Raw genomic sequence first — 16,523 nt, 5'->3', positions numbered from 1 at the left:
GCAGTGTCAGAAACTATCCCACTGCTACACTTTTAAACTGTCTGTAAGAGGAATGTCAGAGACCTTCACAAACCAGGTCAACGCCATCCAAAGCAAGTCCATGCTAGCTAACGTTTTTACAAGATAACGTCTTAAGAAGCTAACATCTTTACAAGCTGACAAGACAGAACATCTGCTGTCAAGATACAAAACTGGCTAAATAAAGAATGCCCACATCAGTTAGCAAAAATACAGTAAAAACAAATGATTTCTTTCACATTTTTCAAATTCTACAAAAAGTATTTTAAAATATGCATGCTAACAAACATAAAACATCACGCACTCTTGTTTGATAAATACAATATGTCTAAAATGTAGGATTCATTTTGTTTTTTTTATAAAATGAAGGAGCTCTCGGTAGTTATCCAATGCCTTTTGGACTGTAATGTAGCCTACTTTGAGTCATAAAATACATCTCTTTCACAACAGTTAAGAGCAGCATTAACGCCTCTATAAAAGTAATGTCCTTCACTGCACAATTTGCCACTCTTCACTGCCAGGTGATGCCCAGCATGTTGCAGCTGATCTCCCACAGTTTTTGGGCCAAGTCATCATCAGAGGCAGTCCTTGAGCACCGTGCAGCAGCGCAGTCACTGAGCATACGAAGGGACAGAGAATGGCCATTACACACTGCGTGATGCATTTGTGTAAGTGTTCAATTACAATAAAAATAGTTAACCCTTTCATTAGTCAGCAGGCAGTAACACTGAGCAGCAGCATGAGGCCAGAACTCTAAGAGCTCTTGTATAACCAAATGTGGCGACACCTGTGAGCTAGTTCAGGCAGACAACCCGAGCTGTATTGCCAATCACACGTGACACGGTCTATTTAAACTGCTAAACCTCCCATTTCCCGCTCTGCCTGCATGCATTGCTGCCCCGCACAGTGTTGCTGCTTGCTCTTTTTTACCCCACCTCCACCCCAGCATCCACCTGTAGGCTCCAACAGGGGAGGGTTTCAAGAATTTGCACATCACTCCCCTTACATCTATGTAACTTAACCTGCAGGGAGTGATGAAGTCGGAGCCTAGACACCAAACTTAGGTTGTATTAAATACTGCATGTACCTGAAGTACGCCCCACTCTGGCTCTCCAGGTGAGGCTCCACGGCGCAGTAGATGGTGGTCTGTGCTCCCTCCACTGTCGTCTTGGTGAAAATCCTGAAGATCTTCACTGCCACCTGGATGCATTGGTGCTGGTGCCTCCACAGGTCAGACTGCACCACGCCCGGGTGCAGAGAGAAAACACTCACCCCTGTACCTGCAACCCGTGTGTACAGTCACAGTCACCTACACACATACTGTATATTCATGTTCACATATGTTCTATAATGATTTTGCATACGATTTTCATATTTATGTGCAAAATATGCTCCTTTTTCAAACAAAATGACAACAACACTGGAGCATGGAAGGAGAATATATCTGTTCAGTGGAGCAGACTGGGGTGTTTCTTGGGGCAGGGCCTCACAGTACAAAAGCACAATTTTATAACTTATTTCACTGATTTGGGTGAAACTTGATTATATTTTATAGGGGGGAGAAAAGATAATTAATTCAGGACAGACACTTATGCAAGCTTTCCATTGCATAAGTAAGTAAGCCATCAAGCCTCGAAGCCCAGACATGAAGGCATCCCTAAATGAATCAAATTTAAAATCCATAATTAAGTTATATTTTCTTTATTTCATCCCTTGCAATGTGTGTTTATGTATACATTCCCTGAGAATGTCACCATCTCATCTCACCTTGTAACCGTTTGGCAAGTGAGCGTGCAAAGAGGACGTTAGCCAGCTTGCTCTGTCCGTATGCCTTCATGGTGTCGTAACTCCTCTCACTGTTGATGTCATCCAGTCGAAGTCCGGTCCAGGTGTGGGCCACCGATGCTACGATGACAATCCGGGCAGGAACCGAACGCTTGATGAGGTCCAGCAGGAGGTAAGTCAACAAAAAGTGACCTGAGGAAAGTCATGAGACACTTTCATTACCACGCTGTCTGAAAGTGCACAAAGGCCTTTAGTCCCAGGCACACAGAAATATGAAGCAGAGGAGGATTTTTTTCCTTTTTTGGATTTTGAAAATAAAGTCAAAATGTTAAGAATCACGTTGAAATGTTGCAAATAAAGTTGAAATAGTATTTTGGGAATAGAGTCAAAATGGTATTTCAATTTTATTGTGCACATTTCGACTTTATTCTGAACAATTCTACTTTAATCTCAACATTTCAACTTCACTCAACTTTTTGATTTTATTCTCAACATTTCAACTTAATTCTCAACATTTCAGCGTTATTCCGCACATTTCAACTTTATTCCATTTAACATTATTCTGCACATTTTGGCTGCATTCTCAACTTTTTTTTTACTTTATTCTGAACATTTGACTTTATTTCCAAAATTTCAACTTCATTCTGAACACTTTACCTCCTCTTCTCATTTTTTCCCTCATGCCTGGCCCTTATACTCCTCTGTCGGTGCAAAGAGGGAAAGGACAAAGACATTGTCTTTTGTTAGTAGCCAAATGCACACTCTGTTGTCATTTTACCCACTCAAATTTGAGGAACACTTGTGTCATACTGCCAGCCAGATACACAAAGGGACAAACAACTTATAAAACTTCCTACATAAACTATTTTTTCATCAAAAAATACAGAGTCTCGTGACAGTTGGAGCTGCTGCGAAGGTACAGCAAGACGACCAGTCTGTGAAACATCATTACTGACTGTGCCAGCAAGAGGTAATCTAGTTGTACGTGTTTGTGAAGAACCCTTAAAAGGGGGGTGTAAGTATTTTGCTGTTCTTACTATTGTTCTCTATTTCCTGTTTTACCGCTGGCCTAACCAGTGTTCATCGTTATTTAAAGTACATGTATACATGTAAAGGATGTTTGTGAATGTGCAGTATGTCTTCATGTATGTGTGTGTGCGTGTGCGCATATGTGTGTGGGCGACCAAGTTGGAGCACAGAGTGTTCTTCTCTCTGTCAGTCTGTGACAAAAATACCACCGAGGAAAAGATTACTTGGAAGGAAGCCATGGTCCAAAGCAGGAAAAGCACTGACAGCTTGAGGGAAAAAGTAACTCTAGTTCATTTTTCAGGTTTATATGATGTTCAGCTTGGTCGTACATATCTTATGCAGCTTTTGAATATTATGGAAAAATAATATTTTTACTTTCTTAAGATAAAATCCCTACTATTCCTACAAGCACTATGCAAATGTGCTTTCATATCACTCAAAGATAAGGCTGCCAACTGTTTATGGTATATCAATTACCAACAGCGTGCAGTCCAAAATAACACTTTGAAGTCTCTATTATTTATTGCGCTGACAAACTTCACAGCCTAATCCACTTCACTGCATTTTAAGACCACTCGACAGATTCTTGAAAATGGACATAAACACGAAGGCAGACACTTAAACGTGACTCACCCAGATGATTGACTCCTAACTGCATTTCAAAGCCATCAGCAGTCTTGGAGTACGGACACATCATGACGCCCGCATTGTTTATCAGGATATTCACTTGTTTCTCCTCTGAAAGGAACATCCCACACAAAAAGATAAGGAAGAATTTCTGTGCACAGTGAGTGAAGATATTAAGTGTCGGTTCCCTACCTTTGTTGATGACTTCAGCAAACGCTCTGATGGACTTGGTGTCAGACAGATCCAGTTTCCTGATGACCATGTTCTCATTTCCGGTGTCTTCCAAAATCTCCGTCCGTGCCTCCTCCGCCCTCTCCAGGTCTCTGCACGCCATGATGATGCGGGCGCCTGAAAAATAAGGGTCAAAGGTCGTCATAACAATGTCATGTTTATGTTCTACTGAATACAACAAACATAAAAAGTCTGACTTTGGCAATAAATGCTTGAATTATGTAAGTATGAATGTAAATAATGAACAATGCAAGTAGATATCATCGACAAATATAAATAACAGTAGTACTGTCACAGTCCAGTACAGTACTGAGACATTTTTTTATTGCCATAGCACAATATTTCATATATTCTTAGATCCCTGGTGATATCTGTTAGTTGAAAATGTACCTTATTCATATGTAGTGTATTGCCTTATGTGTGCTGTGATGAATGGATAGGCACATAGAGGACTTCACTGTAAACTAACTTCTTAGTTTGGTGGAGGCTTTATCTTTGTCCTACAAGTAAATCTTATATACTTAATGAGAAATCCCGGGACAAAGACAATAAGCAACCATTACACATACTGTGCTGAATATAAAGCTGACAGTGATATATTAAGGTACATATTTAATGGAGGCTTAAATCTTTCAAAGTTTCCAAACTCAGAACCACAAAAGCTTTGCTCATTTGCAGCCATACAAACCTACGTCTATGTCGATTAAGGATGAAGTTCCTAAATGTCTCTGTGTGCTTTTGATTCTCTTCTAATGTTCTTTAAACTCTCACTCAGCATCTCATTTAGCCCCCTGCTACACTCACATGAACACAAGACCCTCTCAACTGTGTCATTCTCATTCGCTTCTGACGCAAATTACGATGCGTTCTCCTTAATGAGTCTGGAAAAGGGCTTTGAGGACGCATCCACACACACACACACTCTCTCTCTCCCCCACCCACACACACACAAACATGCATGCATGCCCACACAAACAACAAATGGTCAGGCAACTCCCCCCACCTCATACTCGTATGCGCGTGCACGCGCACATACAAAATAGCTGCTGTACCCAGCAATTATGGAAGAGGAGAGCCATTAATCAGTTGGAGCGTAGCGTCTGCATCCCATCACAGTGTCTTTGTTTCTCCCCTGCTGTTCCCATGTGGGAAAACACAATTGTTTCCCGTATTTTCCTGGTAGCCAAGTTCACTCAATTAAATAAAACGGTAAACAAACAGTAAGAATGGAAGGTTACACTTTGTCAAGTTAGGGATCACCACGCAGATGATTACACAGTTCAAAGCCTCCGTAAATAATGTCAGTATGCAAATAAGGCTAAAATAGCACAAACACTGACTTAAGTTAAGCCTGATCATATTCTGTATATTCTGTATATTCGTTAATATGTTTCATTTTTCATCTGACATGGAGCGGTGATGCTTTGTCAACATGGCAAATTCATCTAAAAGTGAATGTTATAACCAAATGATTAAGGAGGTTAAGTTTCAATTTGATTTTCCTAATACAATCCCACAAGGTACCACCTTCTGTTATGAATCCTTCCAAATCTAATCATGTTGTAATCATGTTATTACATAATCCCATTTACTGAAAGGTGATACAGTAAATTGACAGTGAATTCTCCCGAAGAAAGAGACACAGTATTATTATGTTCCTCTGGCCGGGATGATTCCTTTTGTCCTGTCTTGTTTCTCGCTTTTCATATCTCTAGTTTCTTCTGCATTTTTATTTACTTTACTACCAAAAATCTGTTGACATTATCTATTATTGGACAAAAATAAGACTCCTGTTTGCCCTTTCATTTACACAAGTAAGCAAATACGTTAACATGTGTGTGAAAACAAACACAAATGCTCTTCACAAAGCTGGGCATTTCAAGTGCAGACAAATTAAAAAAAACTAAATTAGGTATGCAAAACTAGTTTTCATTTTACTCACTCTGCATGTGTTTGTGTGTGTGGGTGTGTGGGTGTGTGTGTGTGTGTGTGTGTGCACCCTCCCATTTCTCTTTACTGCCTGTCTGGCACGGTAGGGGAGCAGACCCTCACAATGCTCCCTCTGTCCCCTTGATGCCTCGTCTGTTTTCCATCACTGCTATTTGTCTTTTACTTGGATCTGTGAAAAGTGTTGAGTAAGATGCTGTTTTTTGTTAACACAGCCTCACGTATCTTTACCACTGTCATTTGTCTTGATCTCAGAGGTTAAACTATGTTAAGCTAAAAAAAAAACACTTGATCCAGCCTGATATTCCCACTATTAAACACAGAACACTCTTAGAAATAAAGTTACTAACTAGAATCATAAAGGGGTTTAAGGCTTGTCCCCACAGGATAACCCTTCTTGGTTCCTGGTAGAACCTTTGCTTATGTTTGGTTCAAAGTAGAGGTCTCTGAAAGGGTTCCAAGTGGAACCTTTATAAAAGGTAAAAAGCAGAACCTTTTATAAGTTAAAGGTTGGAACTTTTATATACCTAGGACCACCTGTGAAAGGTTTCACCTAAAACCCCCAATGAAAAGTTCTACACCAGGAACCTTCTCTGGGGGTTCTATCCATAACTTTTTAACCATCTACCTTATTTTCTGAGGGCTTCATCTAGAATTCACCCAGGGGGTTCTACAGAGTGGTTTTTATTAGAACCCACCAAAGCAGTTCTACCAAGAACCCTTTTATATTATGCTACAAAGCACCCTTTACGAGCTACTGACAAGAGATTGTTGAAATCCTTGAAGTACTCTTCTAGCAAAAAGGGTTCTTTGGCTGAAAAGGGTCCTTATTGGAAACCTTAGCCTTACAAAGAACCCTTGACATGGTAAAAAGTAGAACCTTTTATAAAGGTTGGATTTTTATGTACTGAGAACTATCTGTTCCATCCAAAATCCCACAGGAGAAGTTCTGTACAGAACTCTTCTATGGTGGCTTTTCACTTTGCTAACAAGAACCTAATCAGTGAATTTTGCCAAGAAAATCCAACCGGGGGTTCTACCGAAAATGTTTTGATAGTCCAGTGTTTTTGTTCTAGAACCAACCTAGGGGGTTCTACCGAGAACCCTTTTATATAATGCTACTGGAACCCTTGATGAAAGAGTTCTTCAATGATTTCAACAATCCTTAAAAAAGCATTCTTTGGATGAAAAGGGGTTTTACTGGAACCCTTAGTCTTGCAAAGAACCCTCGACAGACCCTTTCTTCAAAGAGTTCATCAGATGCAAATGATCTGGGTAGAACCTCAGCTCTTCAGGGAGAACCCTGTTAGAGCCCTTTTTTCTAAGGGTGTATGAGCACTCAGAATAAGCAAACAAGTAGGATTAAAGCTGGTTCTACGGTGGTCTGAGGACAGAGAAGATCACGCTTTATAGCTTTAAACCACCCACGCATTAGAAGTGCTTAACTCCAGTGAAAAAGAGTGGAATGTGTGAAGTCTGAAAGTTAGTGAAAATGAAAGAAAAAAGGGAAAGCGTAGGGCAGGGACACATCGATGCGACAGAGCCAGAAATAGATACAGACACGAGTGGAGACGGTCACAGCTGGACAGACAAGCCTGAGCAGTACCTCTTCTTGCCAGGTCCCTGGCTGTCTCTTTGCCAATACCAGTGTTGGCTCCAGTGATGATGACTGTTTTCCCATCTAGCCTCTCATCAGATGACCAACGGTTACAGCATGCACTCCTGAACAACACACAGAACAGGTAATGCATCAATAAAGGGAAAATCCCATGAATGGTACTCAGTGTTGTCTTTGTTTTCAACCACCACAGCGAGGAAACAACCACCACTGTGACCATATGTATAAACACTGTAATTTAGCCTTAATGGTAACTACAGTAAGTACAGTCCAGTTTAGAGCTACAGTAATCAGTTGGTTAATCAATTAGTTGTCAACTATTAAATTAAACATTAACTCTTTTGATAATCAATTAATCCCATTGAAACATTTATTAAAAATCTTTTTTTTGACGTGACAATCTTCTTTGACTAAGAAAAAAATGTCCAAATTATGAGATTTTACTGAGTTGTGGACAAAACAAGGCATTTGAGGACATTATTTTCTGATCAACATTTTTCACTAATTTTATGGACCAAACAACTGACAATTCATCAAGAAAATTAGTCCAGACGTTTATAAGTGGTGGTTATATAATAATTCAAAAGAATTTTCAGAATTTAAACTTTTAGCATAACTAAGACCCAAACAGAAACAAATATGCAACAAAACTATAATCATTGCTCAAAGCACCACAACTGGATTAAAATCACAGAGGAAACAATATTATTTCCTTTCATAATAGCGTCAGTGATGTCAGTAATCTACTTTAATTGTACACATTGAGTCAGAAATGTGATCCTTGATGGAATTAAAAACAAAAGTAGGGAAATCTGGAAATATGCATAACCCAACAGAAAAATCAAACATGATGCATGAATTGATGATTACATCAGTATAACAAACACATTTAATCATGTTTGTAACATTGAAGTACACATCAGTGTTTGCTATATCCTCCGCATACAATAGATGATATTCCTTTATTATGACCAGGATATGAAAATAAAATGTTGCTGCAAGAATTAAATAAAATCTTCAGTTCAAACTCACTGTAGCAGCCTCACGGGAGCAACAACAACCAGAGTGGTTAATTTAACAGCTTTTCCAATTACTCTACATAACAAATCATTTACAAGCAAAGAAAAAAAAACATCTGAATCGATGCTATTTTACACTAATCCACTGCTAAAACTGGTGGTAGGCTGTCATGTAATCTCCCAAACATTTCTGGCATTCCTTGTTATTAAAAGAGCCAGTCACTTAACTAATCTTCCCCGCTTTCTGACGGCTGTGTATTTGTCTTACCTGCAGGACATTCTCCTCCAGCAGAAACAAATCTCCAGCTCAGAGACCAGTGAGAGCCACTTCGGCCAGAGATGAATTTACCTCCTCCAGTCCTCCCAACAACAGCTCATCAATGGATTTCGTGCTTGTCATCTCTTCTCCACCCGCCGCGTTTGTCATCACAATATCCCGGCTGGACCAATCAGGAGCGAGCTGACGTATAATTGATTCGCACAAGTTCAACAGGGGCTGGAGGAGAGAACATGAGGCTCTCCTCTCTTCTCCTGCTGCCTCCTGCTGTCCGACTCACTCAACTCATGGACTGAAGTGACTCTACAGAATAAAACAATGCCTAAGTACAGGCTCTAATTACCAACTACAAGACTATTATTAGAATATTACTCAATAGCAATGGCTGCTCAGGCTGTAGCCCACTATAATCACCAGTCTTTCCTTTGTAATATTGCAACATGCCTTTCTTGCCACCTGAGGTCCTCCCAAGTCTAATTTCAGCAGGGTGCCAATATCTAATGCCAGTCATGAGGATTTTCAAAATTGGCTGTACACTCTAAAGAAATATAAATTTACCGAATACTGAATAACTCCCTCAGGACAAACATTTTAAAAAAAAATCTCTCTCAGTTCAGATTGAGATCCAACATGCCCAGTGTGTTCTGAATGACAGAAAAAAGTCTTAAGAGATCATATGAGGGGAAAGTTTTGGAAATCTCCAAAATATGATTCTATCAAAAATGTCTTTTTTAGTACAGGCAATTGGGTTAAGAAAAGAGGTGATCCTAACACGATTTACAACTGAACATTTGACAAATTTTCATTGAAGTCTTCTCTATAGCATATAAATAGTTATGAGCAATTCAAGCAGTGGATCAAAGGTGTATCTGAAACAAACCCTGGTACCACTTTCTTGCAATAATTTAAAGGTACAGTTCACCCCTAAATTAAAAAATACATAATTTTCCCCTGGCCTGTTGTGCTATTTATCCATCGCAACATCAGCTGTAGAGATCTCTGCCCTCTATCCAATATAATGTCAGTCAGCTAGTGATGATCAAAGCACCAACAACTACATTTAAAAAATTGTGTATCTTTCCAAAGATGATGACCTGCTTACTCAAAGTAGTTCACAGACTATGTTATGAGCAGTTTTATGCAGGAACTACTTTCTTTCCAGCAGACAGAAAGTACTTTGGTAGATTCTACTGCAGAAAGAGATGTCAGAAAAATAAAATTAAATAAATAAATAAAATTATATATATATATTATATATATGTATATACATATAACTAGGTACAATTAATTTTCCCTAACATTAAATATTTGTTCCTATTAGATCCATATATATCTCTTTTCTACCTAACCTAATTACAATAATTTAAATCAACATCACTATATTAGTATAGTTGTATACAAGGCAACATAAATTGGCACTAATCCATATAAATGTTGACATTAACATAAAATTAAAATAAAATAATTTAAATACTGTTATTGTTCTAATATGTTATAAATGACATATTTATGAGACTAGATCAATTTAAAGAGTTTCTATTGTAATTTTTGTGGGGTCATGTTGTATAATGCCTGTATTACAAGCTGTCATGCTGTTTAAACAGCAAACAATTAAAACATGAGAACAATCAGCAGTTTAGAATATCAGTGATATTTTAATTAACTGCATCTATTATCATTTACTTCTCATAAACCTTCAGTTTTACCAATCAAACTCTGTTTCAGTAAGTCGATTGTATTTGTATCCTATTCACCTACTAACACAATTTTATTTTGTCCATTACATACTTCACATTTTCAGCATTCAGCTTAATATCTTAGTGCTCATGAATATTTCTTTATAGCATGACCTAGCATGACCTATTGAAGCATGTAGGTTTATCTCCAGCGGATGCCGAGCAGGTGGCAGCTCACAGCCCACAGCTTTAAGGCAGTGCCGTCATCCTGACCTGCCCTGCAGCTCTCTGTGATGCCACAGTCTCTGTGAGGAAGAGGGAAAAGAAAGAGAGTAATTACTTCCTTTGCACATGCAATTTTGTAGTTGTTAATCACCTTACCTATTTGTCCACTCATGAGTATACTCCTTCCATTAAGGCTGTACCAATACCAATACCAGTACTGCCTGAAATGCTGTTGTTGGTATTAGTGAGTACTTTAATCTATGCTCCAATCTGATATCACATAATATATTAACTCTGAAATGCCAAAAGTGAGCCATTTTTTTCTTCCCAGGATAGTGAAGTTATGTTCCATGGTATTCATTTTCTGTATGTATTTGTCCAAAGGATTTAACCTAAAGCAAGCCATACAACAATAACAGTCATACTGCATCTATACATGATTAGTAGTATACAGTTGTTTAAAAAAAATAATATATGTATATTTTTCAACACACTGGTATTGAACCGGTACTTGTTTTAGCCGATTCAGGTATCAGAATCAGTACAGGGAAGGAATAAATGTTATTGGAACATCCCCATTTCGTTTAGTGGTGCCTGCAATTGCTTTGAAAAGTGTCCTGCTGAGGAATCTGAGGTGACCTGCATCATCGCATCACAAAATCTGAGAGTGTTGAGATTGTGACTTTGATAAATATGTTAATGACAGCTACACTTCCTGTCCACATTCTGAATTATCAAAGGAACACTGACATCTGGTTGTTTAAATATGTGGTGTCTGCTTGGTTTGGCTAATTAGGACTGACTGATCTTCAGTATCGCTGCTGCTGCATTAACATTTGAAAGTGACCTGTAGAATCCTCCAGTGAGCAGCTGGTTCTCAGGAGTGACGACGCAGTAGATGGTGGTGTAGGCTCCTTCTGCAGGGGTCTTGAGCAGAAAACCAAAGGTCTTCGCCATGTACTCGAGGGGGCGCCTTATGTGCCTTGTTATGTCTGTGTTCACCATGCCAGGGTCCACAGAGTAAGCCATCACACCCAGAACTGTAGCCAAAAGAGGGATGCATTTAGACAAAATTTTTGCTTTGCAAAACATAAACAGGCCATCAGAATTAAGAATCGCAAAACACGTGGGCATTTTTAAACTATTTAGCCACTATAATAAAGGCTTTTCCTTCCTTGTCATTACCATTTATTTTGGAGTGCATTAATTGCCTTCCTGATTATCCTGTTTTAATCCTCTTTTCTGAAAGCACCTGACATATTATTCATCTACAGTCAATCTTTTTAAAGATTGTTGATTGTTGAGTTTCATTCCCAGGTCAGTCCCAGCCACCAACACAAAGCATTTACATTTGTTGACCTGGGAATGACATTCAACCATCAACTATTTTTCTCAGAATCACTCAACGCCACCCTTAATCATTTCTGTAGAAAACATTAGATCAATGGTGAGAATGGAAAACAATGTGTGATCTGTGAAGCAGTGATTTATTCTTTAAGAAGTCTCTATGAACATGTTCTTCCTTGCTCTGTTTCTTGCCCAGAGCAATTGTGGTTGAGGCATGAGACACTCACACTGGCAAGAGATGCAGATCGATTTTTTATGCACAGAGAAAGAGACAAAGAGACATATTTAGAAACATAAAGACAAACATACAGTAAATGATACGTTATCTGTGTCACACACACACCCCCTACCCTCTGTCCGTTTGGCCAGCTCTCTGGTGAACAGGACATTGGCCAGCTTGCTCTGTGCGTAAGCCCGGACGGGGTGGTAGTCCTTCTCACCCTTCAGATCATCAAACTGAATCTTGCCCATGCTGTGAGCTACCGACGACAAGTTGATGACCCGGGAAGGGGCCGAGTGCTTCAGCAAATCCAGTAACAGAAAGGTCAGGAAGAAATGACCTGAAGTGGGAAGAAAGTGTGTGGGAGCAGAAGTGAAAACAAGGAGTTTGGTGCAGGAATAAATAAGACACAAGGGGGGAAAATGAGAAATGGGAAGAAATATGTTTATAACCTATGATAGGGTTCCTAGAATGTTAGGAACCCTATCTTATCCCACCTCATCCTATCTGGTCCCAGGTTAGGAAATCCTAAATAGTCTATTCAATCCACAACATCACTTGACAACTTTTATGTCTGTTACCGAGCATTTAAGAGTTTAAGAGTTATTTAAAATTTTTGGAAAGTTAGGAAGCTCGTGATTCACTTTTCTATCTTAAGTTAGAGTAGGAACATTGACTCAGAAAATGTTCATGTGTAATGGCTTTTTCCCCCTAAATCTGGTCCGAACCCTTATTACTATTGTTACCAGACAGTTACGGCAGGCTCTACAAGTTAGAAGGTTTCTGTAATACAGTCCCTGGTTGATCATTTGTTCTATTGCTTCACTGTAATACTTCACTGCTGGAATGGAAGTGCCACAATTTATTTTAATCAATAAAAGCCGCTCAGAGCTCCTAGAGACATCCCAGCCACTAAATAAACACGGGGAAAATCTCCTCAAAAACTGGAGTATTTTCTCAACATATTAATCTCGTACCCAAGTGGTTGACTCCAAACTGCATCTCGTATCCATCCACTGTAAGGCCGTAGGGGCACAGAGCCACACCTGCATTGTTGATCAGGTAGTGAAGAGCCTTCTCAGCTGGAAAACAAAATATACAGTTTGTCACTTGCATCAGTCTTCTGAAAATTTAATACTGTTTCTGGAGTCTGCGTGTGTGTGTGAGAGAGAGACACTCACTGTTGTAGATATTCTCAGCAAACTGGCAGATCGATTTGGTGTCAGCCAGATCCAGTTGCCTGGCGACGACCTTGGCTCCCTTCACCTCCCTCATGATGTCACGAGCAGCTTGCTCTCCTTTTGCCATGTCTCTGCACGCCAAAATAACCCGGGCACCTATGGAGATTAATAATGGTGACTGTGTGTTTGCATGTTGAAATCTGAACAAGGTCAGGTGGGGCAGAGCTTACTTTTAAACCTTTCTCTTTGCCTCCAGCATTTATATGACAATCTATGCACTGTAAAAAATAAACAACTTATTTTAAGTTTAAAAAAGTTAGTATCTGGGCCGCTTTAAAATGTTAAGTTGCTTGTATTTGAATTGATATGTTGTAATTTTGTAATAATTTAAACAAATAAACTTGATTGAAAAATGTGCAATATGCTGAAGATATTAAGTTTAACCAACAACTCTTGAGTCAGACTAATGAACTTTTATAACATTTAACATTTGTAATCATTTATTAACTTAAAGTGTAAAGTGTAAGTGGGGTAGGGACTTCATGGATGGATGTCTTCATAATTGTGAAAACAAGTGACCACAACTTTTATCTTAAAGTGTATTAGACACACAGAAAGTTTTTCACCATAAATGTTTTCTTCAAACCATAAAACAGAAGAGTTTAACTCCACCCATGCATGCTGGGAAGTCTGCAAACATGCTGATCAGGTTTCTTTGTAAACTTAATTTAATGAGTTGATTGAACTGTAGGTCAAAAGCCTTGGAAAGATAGCCTTAATATAGAAATTTTAATGAACTTGTATGAAATAAATCTTGTAGCTTAATGTTAAGTTAATGAGAAAAGGCTGATTTCTCTGAATTCCTGTATGATTTTTTATTTTTTGCAGTGAATATGCCAGGTATCAGCAGTAAATCCAGTTCACTGCTCCAGTCTCATATGTTTTTAGCTGTATTTTATTGGTTCATGTGCTTAAAAGCATTATTTATTTCATTCAATTCAGCATTTTAATACTTGAACCACCTCATTATATTTGCTGTTCTTGCATTCTTTCCACACAGGCACTCTGACTCACACAGCAATAAATAAAAGCGCAGTAATACAAAGAGCTTATAAGTCATCATTTGACTGTCTTTAACTCTGTTTGCTTGCCTCTGCCGGCCAGGTCTTTAGCTGTCTCTTTGCCTATTCCAGTGTTGGCTCCCGTTACTACAGCTGTCTTCCCGTCTAGACGCGCATCTGATGACCACTTGGGGACAAACAGTGACCTGAGGAATGAATAATAAAATATTAACGGGAATCTTGACACCAAACATGATGGTTAAATCCCATTTTTTACTGTGAACAGAATGAAAAAGAGCTCTGTAAGAAAAATGAAGAGAATAAATTACTGTTTATGTGACATGTTTGTTTAACCTTACTGTAACTAAATTACAAGGTGGGTGAGGTTTACCACCTAAGGGAAAACAGTGAATGCCAGGAACCACAGTCATCATATAAAATGAAGTTAAAACTCACAGGCTTTGAACTTTACTTGGAAAACTCACTTGATTTTTCAGTGTCTTTCTAAACTAAACTAGAGCAACAATCTCCACCCATTTTAAACCCAAATCAGGGTAAATAAAAGTCATTTGTGGATAGAAATTTGGCTTACATATTGCGTTACTGAAAAAACATTTATTTTTACTTACCTGATTGCTTGCATTTCTGTAGTATGTGGCATAAAGTTGCACTATTCCTCCAGTTTGAGTGTCTTTCACTCCTGATCTCTCAAGACTCAGGTCCAGAAATGTGAAAGAGAGGACGACACAGAAATAACAGAGAGAGAGAGAGAGGAAAAGAATGACGTATTTGCCCCTAAACGACTTGGAGTACATTTAGAGGTCGTAATTAATTCTAGATACAAATCCCACCCTGTTGAAAGTTGGTTGTTGTAACTAATCGATCAGACAGAATTTCTAAGAGGGATCCTGAAAAGTAATCACATGTCAACCACAGTAACAGAGAGCTAGTTGTTTATTTGTATAACTAACCATGACTATTGACTCAGCAGACTCTATCTTACAGAACAAACTGTTGTTATATCAGGTGTCTTCATCATACCATGTATGAATTTAGTGGAATCAGCCTTCTGCATTAATTTAACACAGATATAAGTTTTATTTATTCAAGTTCATTAAACTCAAACAATTCTAATATTTTTTTTTCAGAACATTTCAAGACTTATAAACACAAGTTCTTCTGAACTGAACTAATATTTTAAGCTTATTGAACATGTTTTCACAAATACAACTGAATTAATATCAAGTCTATTCAGCTTGAAGAGTTTCTGTTTTTTGAATTATCACAAAATGACCTGTCTTTTTCAAATTCAGTCAAGCTAAAATTTAAAGGTAGCCCAGATACTAACTTTTCAAAGCTAAAACAAATAGTTTACTTTTACAGTGAATTCTGACCCTAAATTACCACTGCAAGTGTCACTGGTATTGGTCATTAGTAAATGTAGCTCAATTATAAAGAGAAATACTGAATACTGAAATTACTTAGTGGTTTCATTTAACCCTTTTAAGCGATTCATCATATCTGTAAGCTCCACAGATGTCCTGCATGTAAAATCATTATCTGTGAAGTAACTAGAAACTGCACCTGGATGACAAATTACCAGGCATGAAAACAAACTAATTTTAGTTAAGTGTCTGTGCAGAGGAGTCGCTGCAGGTGAAATTGAAAACCAGGATCCACAGGTGAGCTGACTGTAATTTCAGCGTTTCACCACCATGGATTTCCTGGTGCTTTCCACAGCAGGGTCTCAGTTATCATCTACTGTAGCTCTGTGTAAGGCTGTTATCCTAACTGCTGACTGGGGTGACGATGACCGTGGGTCTCCCCTCCACTTCTTTCCTTTGATTTCATTATCATTTAAAACTTGTGTGAGTGGCGGTAAATAGGTCTTGTGTCTGTATTAGTATGTTTTAATGAAACCGCAGACTATATCTTATTAAGCAGGTCCTAGCCTGCTTATAAAAATGTGACAAGCAGAGCCATGCTAACGTGTCATAGTGGCTATTATGCACAGATATGAATACATGAATACATTACAGTTTGGCCTTTTGTGTGTTTTGCACTCAAAAGGTTTGAAAAACATTTAATTAAACAAGTAAGCTGAAATGATCAGTCAATTAACTGAGTCAATCAACAGAAAATTAATTGCCAACTATTTTGAATATTTGATTTTCCTTTAAATTATTTGAATTGTCATCATTTATTTTAATAATTTTGAAGTGGACTGTTAGTTGGACACTGTGGGTTAATTCTAATGGTATT

At 38.4% G+C, this 16,523-nt stretch overlaps 2 protein-coding genes across 3 annotated transcripts; both read right to left on the bottom strand.

Moving 5' to 3' along the window:
- Positions 1-245: 245 nt before the first annotated feature.
- Positions 246-9,105, bottom strand: LOC146307419 (retinol dehydrogenase 12). Of its 2 annotated transcripts, XM_084746782.1 has the most exons (7): positions 8,543-9,102; positions 7,244-7,359; positions 3,652-3,807; positions 3,466-3,570; positions 1,786-1,995; positions 1,106-1,298; positions 246-632 (listed from the first exon to the last, which is right to left on the bottom strand). In XM_084746782.1, exons 1-7 carry the CDS (start codon positions 8,551-8,553, stop codon positions 530-532), a joined length of 894 nt encoding a protein of 297 aa, XP_084602908.1. In that variant the 5' UTR covers positions 8,554-9,102; the 3' UTR covers positions 246-529. The 2 variants fall into 2 exon arrangements, with proteins under 2 accessions (XP_084602908.1, XP_084602907.1); XM_084746781.1 differs by having other exon boundaries at positions 3,466-3,807; positions 8,543-9,105.
- Positions 9,106-10,164: 1,059 nt separating this feature from the next.
- LOC146307418 (retinol dehydrogenase 11) lies at positions 10,165-15,015 on the bottom strand. Its single transcript, XM_084746783.1, has 7 exons — positions 14,891-15,015; positions 14,352-14,467; positions 13,201-13,356; positions 12,997-13,101; positions 12,150-12,359; positions 11,300-11,492; positions 10,165-10,532 (listed from the first exon to the last, which is right to left on the bottom strand). The coding sequence occupies exons 1-7, from the start codon at positions 14,920-14,922 to the stop codon at positions 10,430-10,432; spliced, it is 915 nt and encodes a 304-aa protein (XP_084602909.1). The 5' UTR covers positions 14,923-15,015; the 3' UTR covers positions 10,165-10,429.
- Between the last annotated feature and the right edge of the window lie 1,508 nt (positions 15,016-16,523).

Source organism: Lutjanus erythropterus, chromosome 21 (assembly GCF_056507025.1).
Source record: "Lutjanus erythropterus isolate fLutEry1 chromosome 21, fLutEry1.hap2, whole genome shotgun sequence".
In the NCBI taxonomy this organism is placed as follows: domain Eukaryota; kingdom Metazoa; phylum Chordata; class Actinopteri; order Lutjaniformes; family Lutjanidae; genus Lutjanus; species Lutjanus erythropterus.
Note: the sequence above shows the minus strand (reverse complement) of the source record. Positions and strands in the feature narration are given on the sequence as shown.

What these genes read in the sequence shown, in the direction of transcription:
- LOC146307418 (XM_084746783.1), bottom strand. Translation starts at nt 14,922, where the DNA reads ATGCCACATACTACAGAAATGCAAGCAATCAG. An exon ending in TAAAGACCTGGCCGGCAGAG is followed by an intron (nt 13,357 to 14,351) that starts GCAAGCAAACAG and finishes TAATCTCCATAG; the next exon opens with GTGCCCGGGTTATTTTGGCG. An exon ending in TGCTGAGAATATCTACAACA is followed by an intron (nt 13,102 to 13,200) that starts GTGAGTGTCTCT and finishes TTTGTTTTCCAG; the next exon opens with CTGAGAAGGCTCTTCACTAC.
- LOC146307419 (XM_084746781.1), bottom strand. An exon ending in GTTAGGAGTCAATCATCTGG is followed by an intron (nt 1,996 to 3,465) that starts GTGAGTCACGTT and finishes GACTTTCCTCAG; the next exon opens with GTCACTTTTTGTTGACTTAC. An exon ending in ACTTGCCAAACGGTTACAAG is followed by an intron (nt 1,299 to 1,785) that starts GTGAGATGAGAT and finishes CACGGGTTGCAG; the next exon opens with GTACAGGGGTGAGTGTTTTC.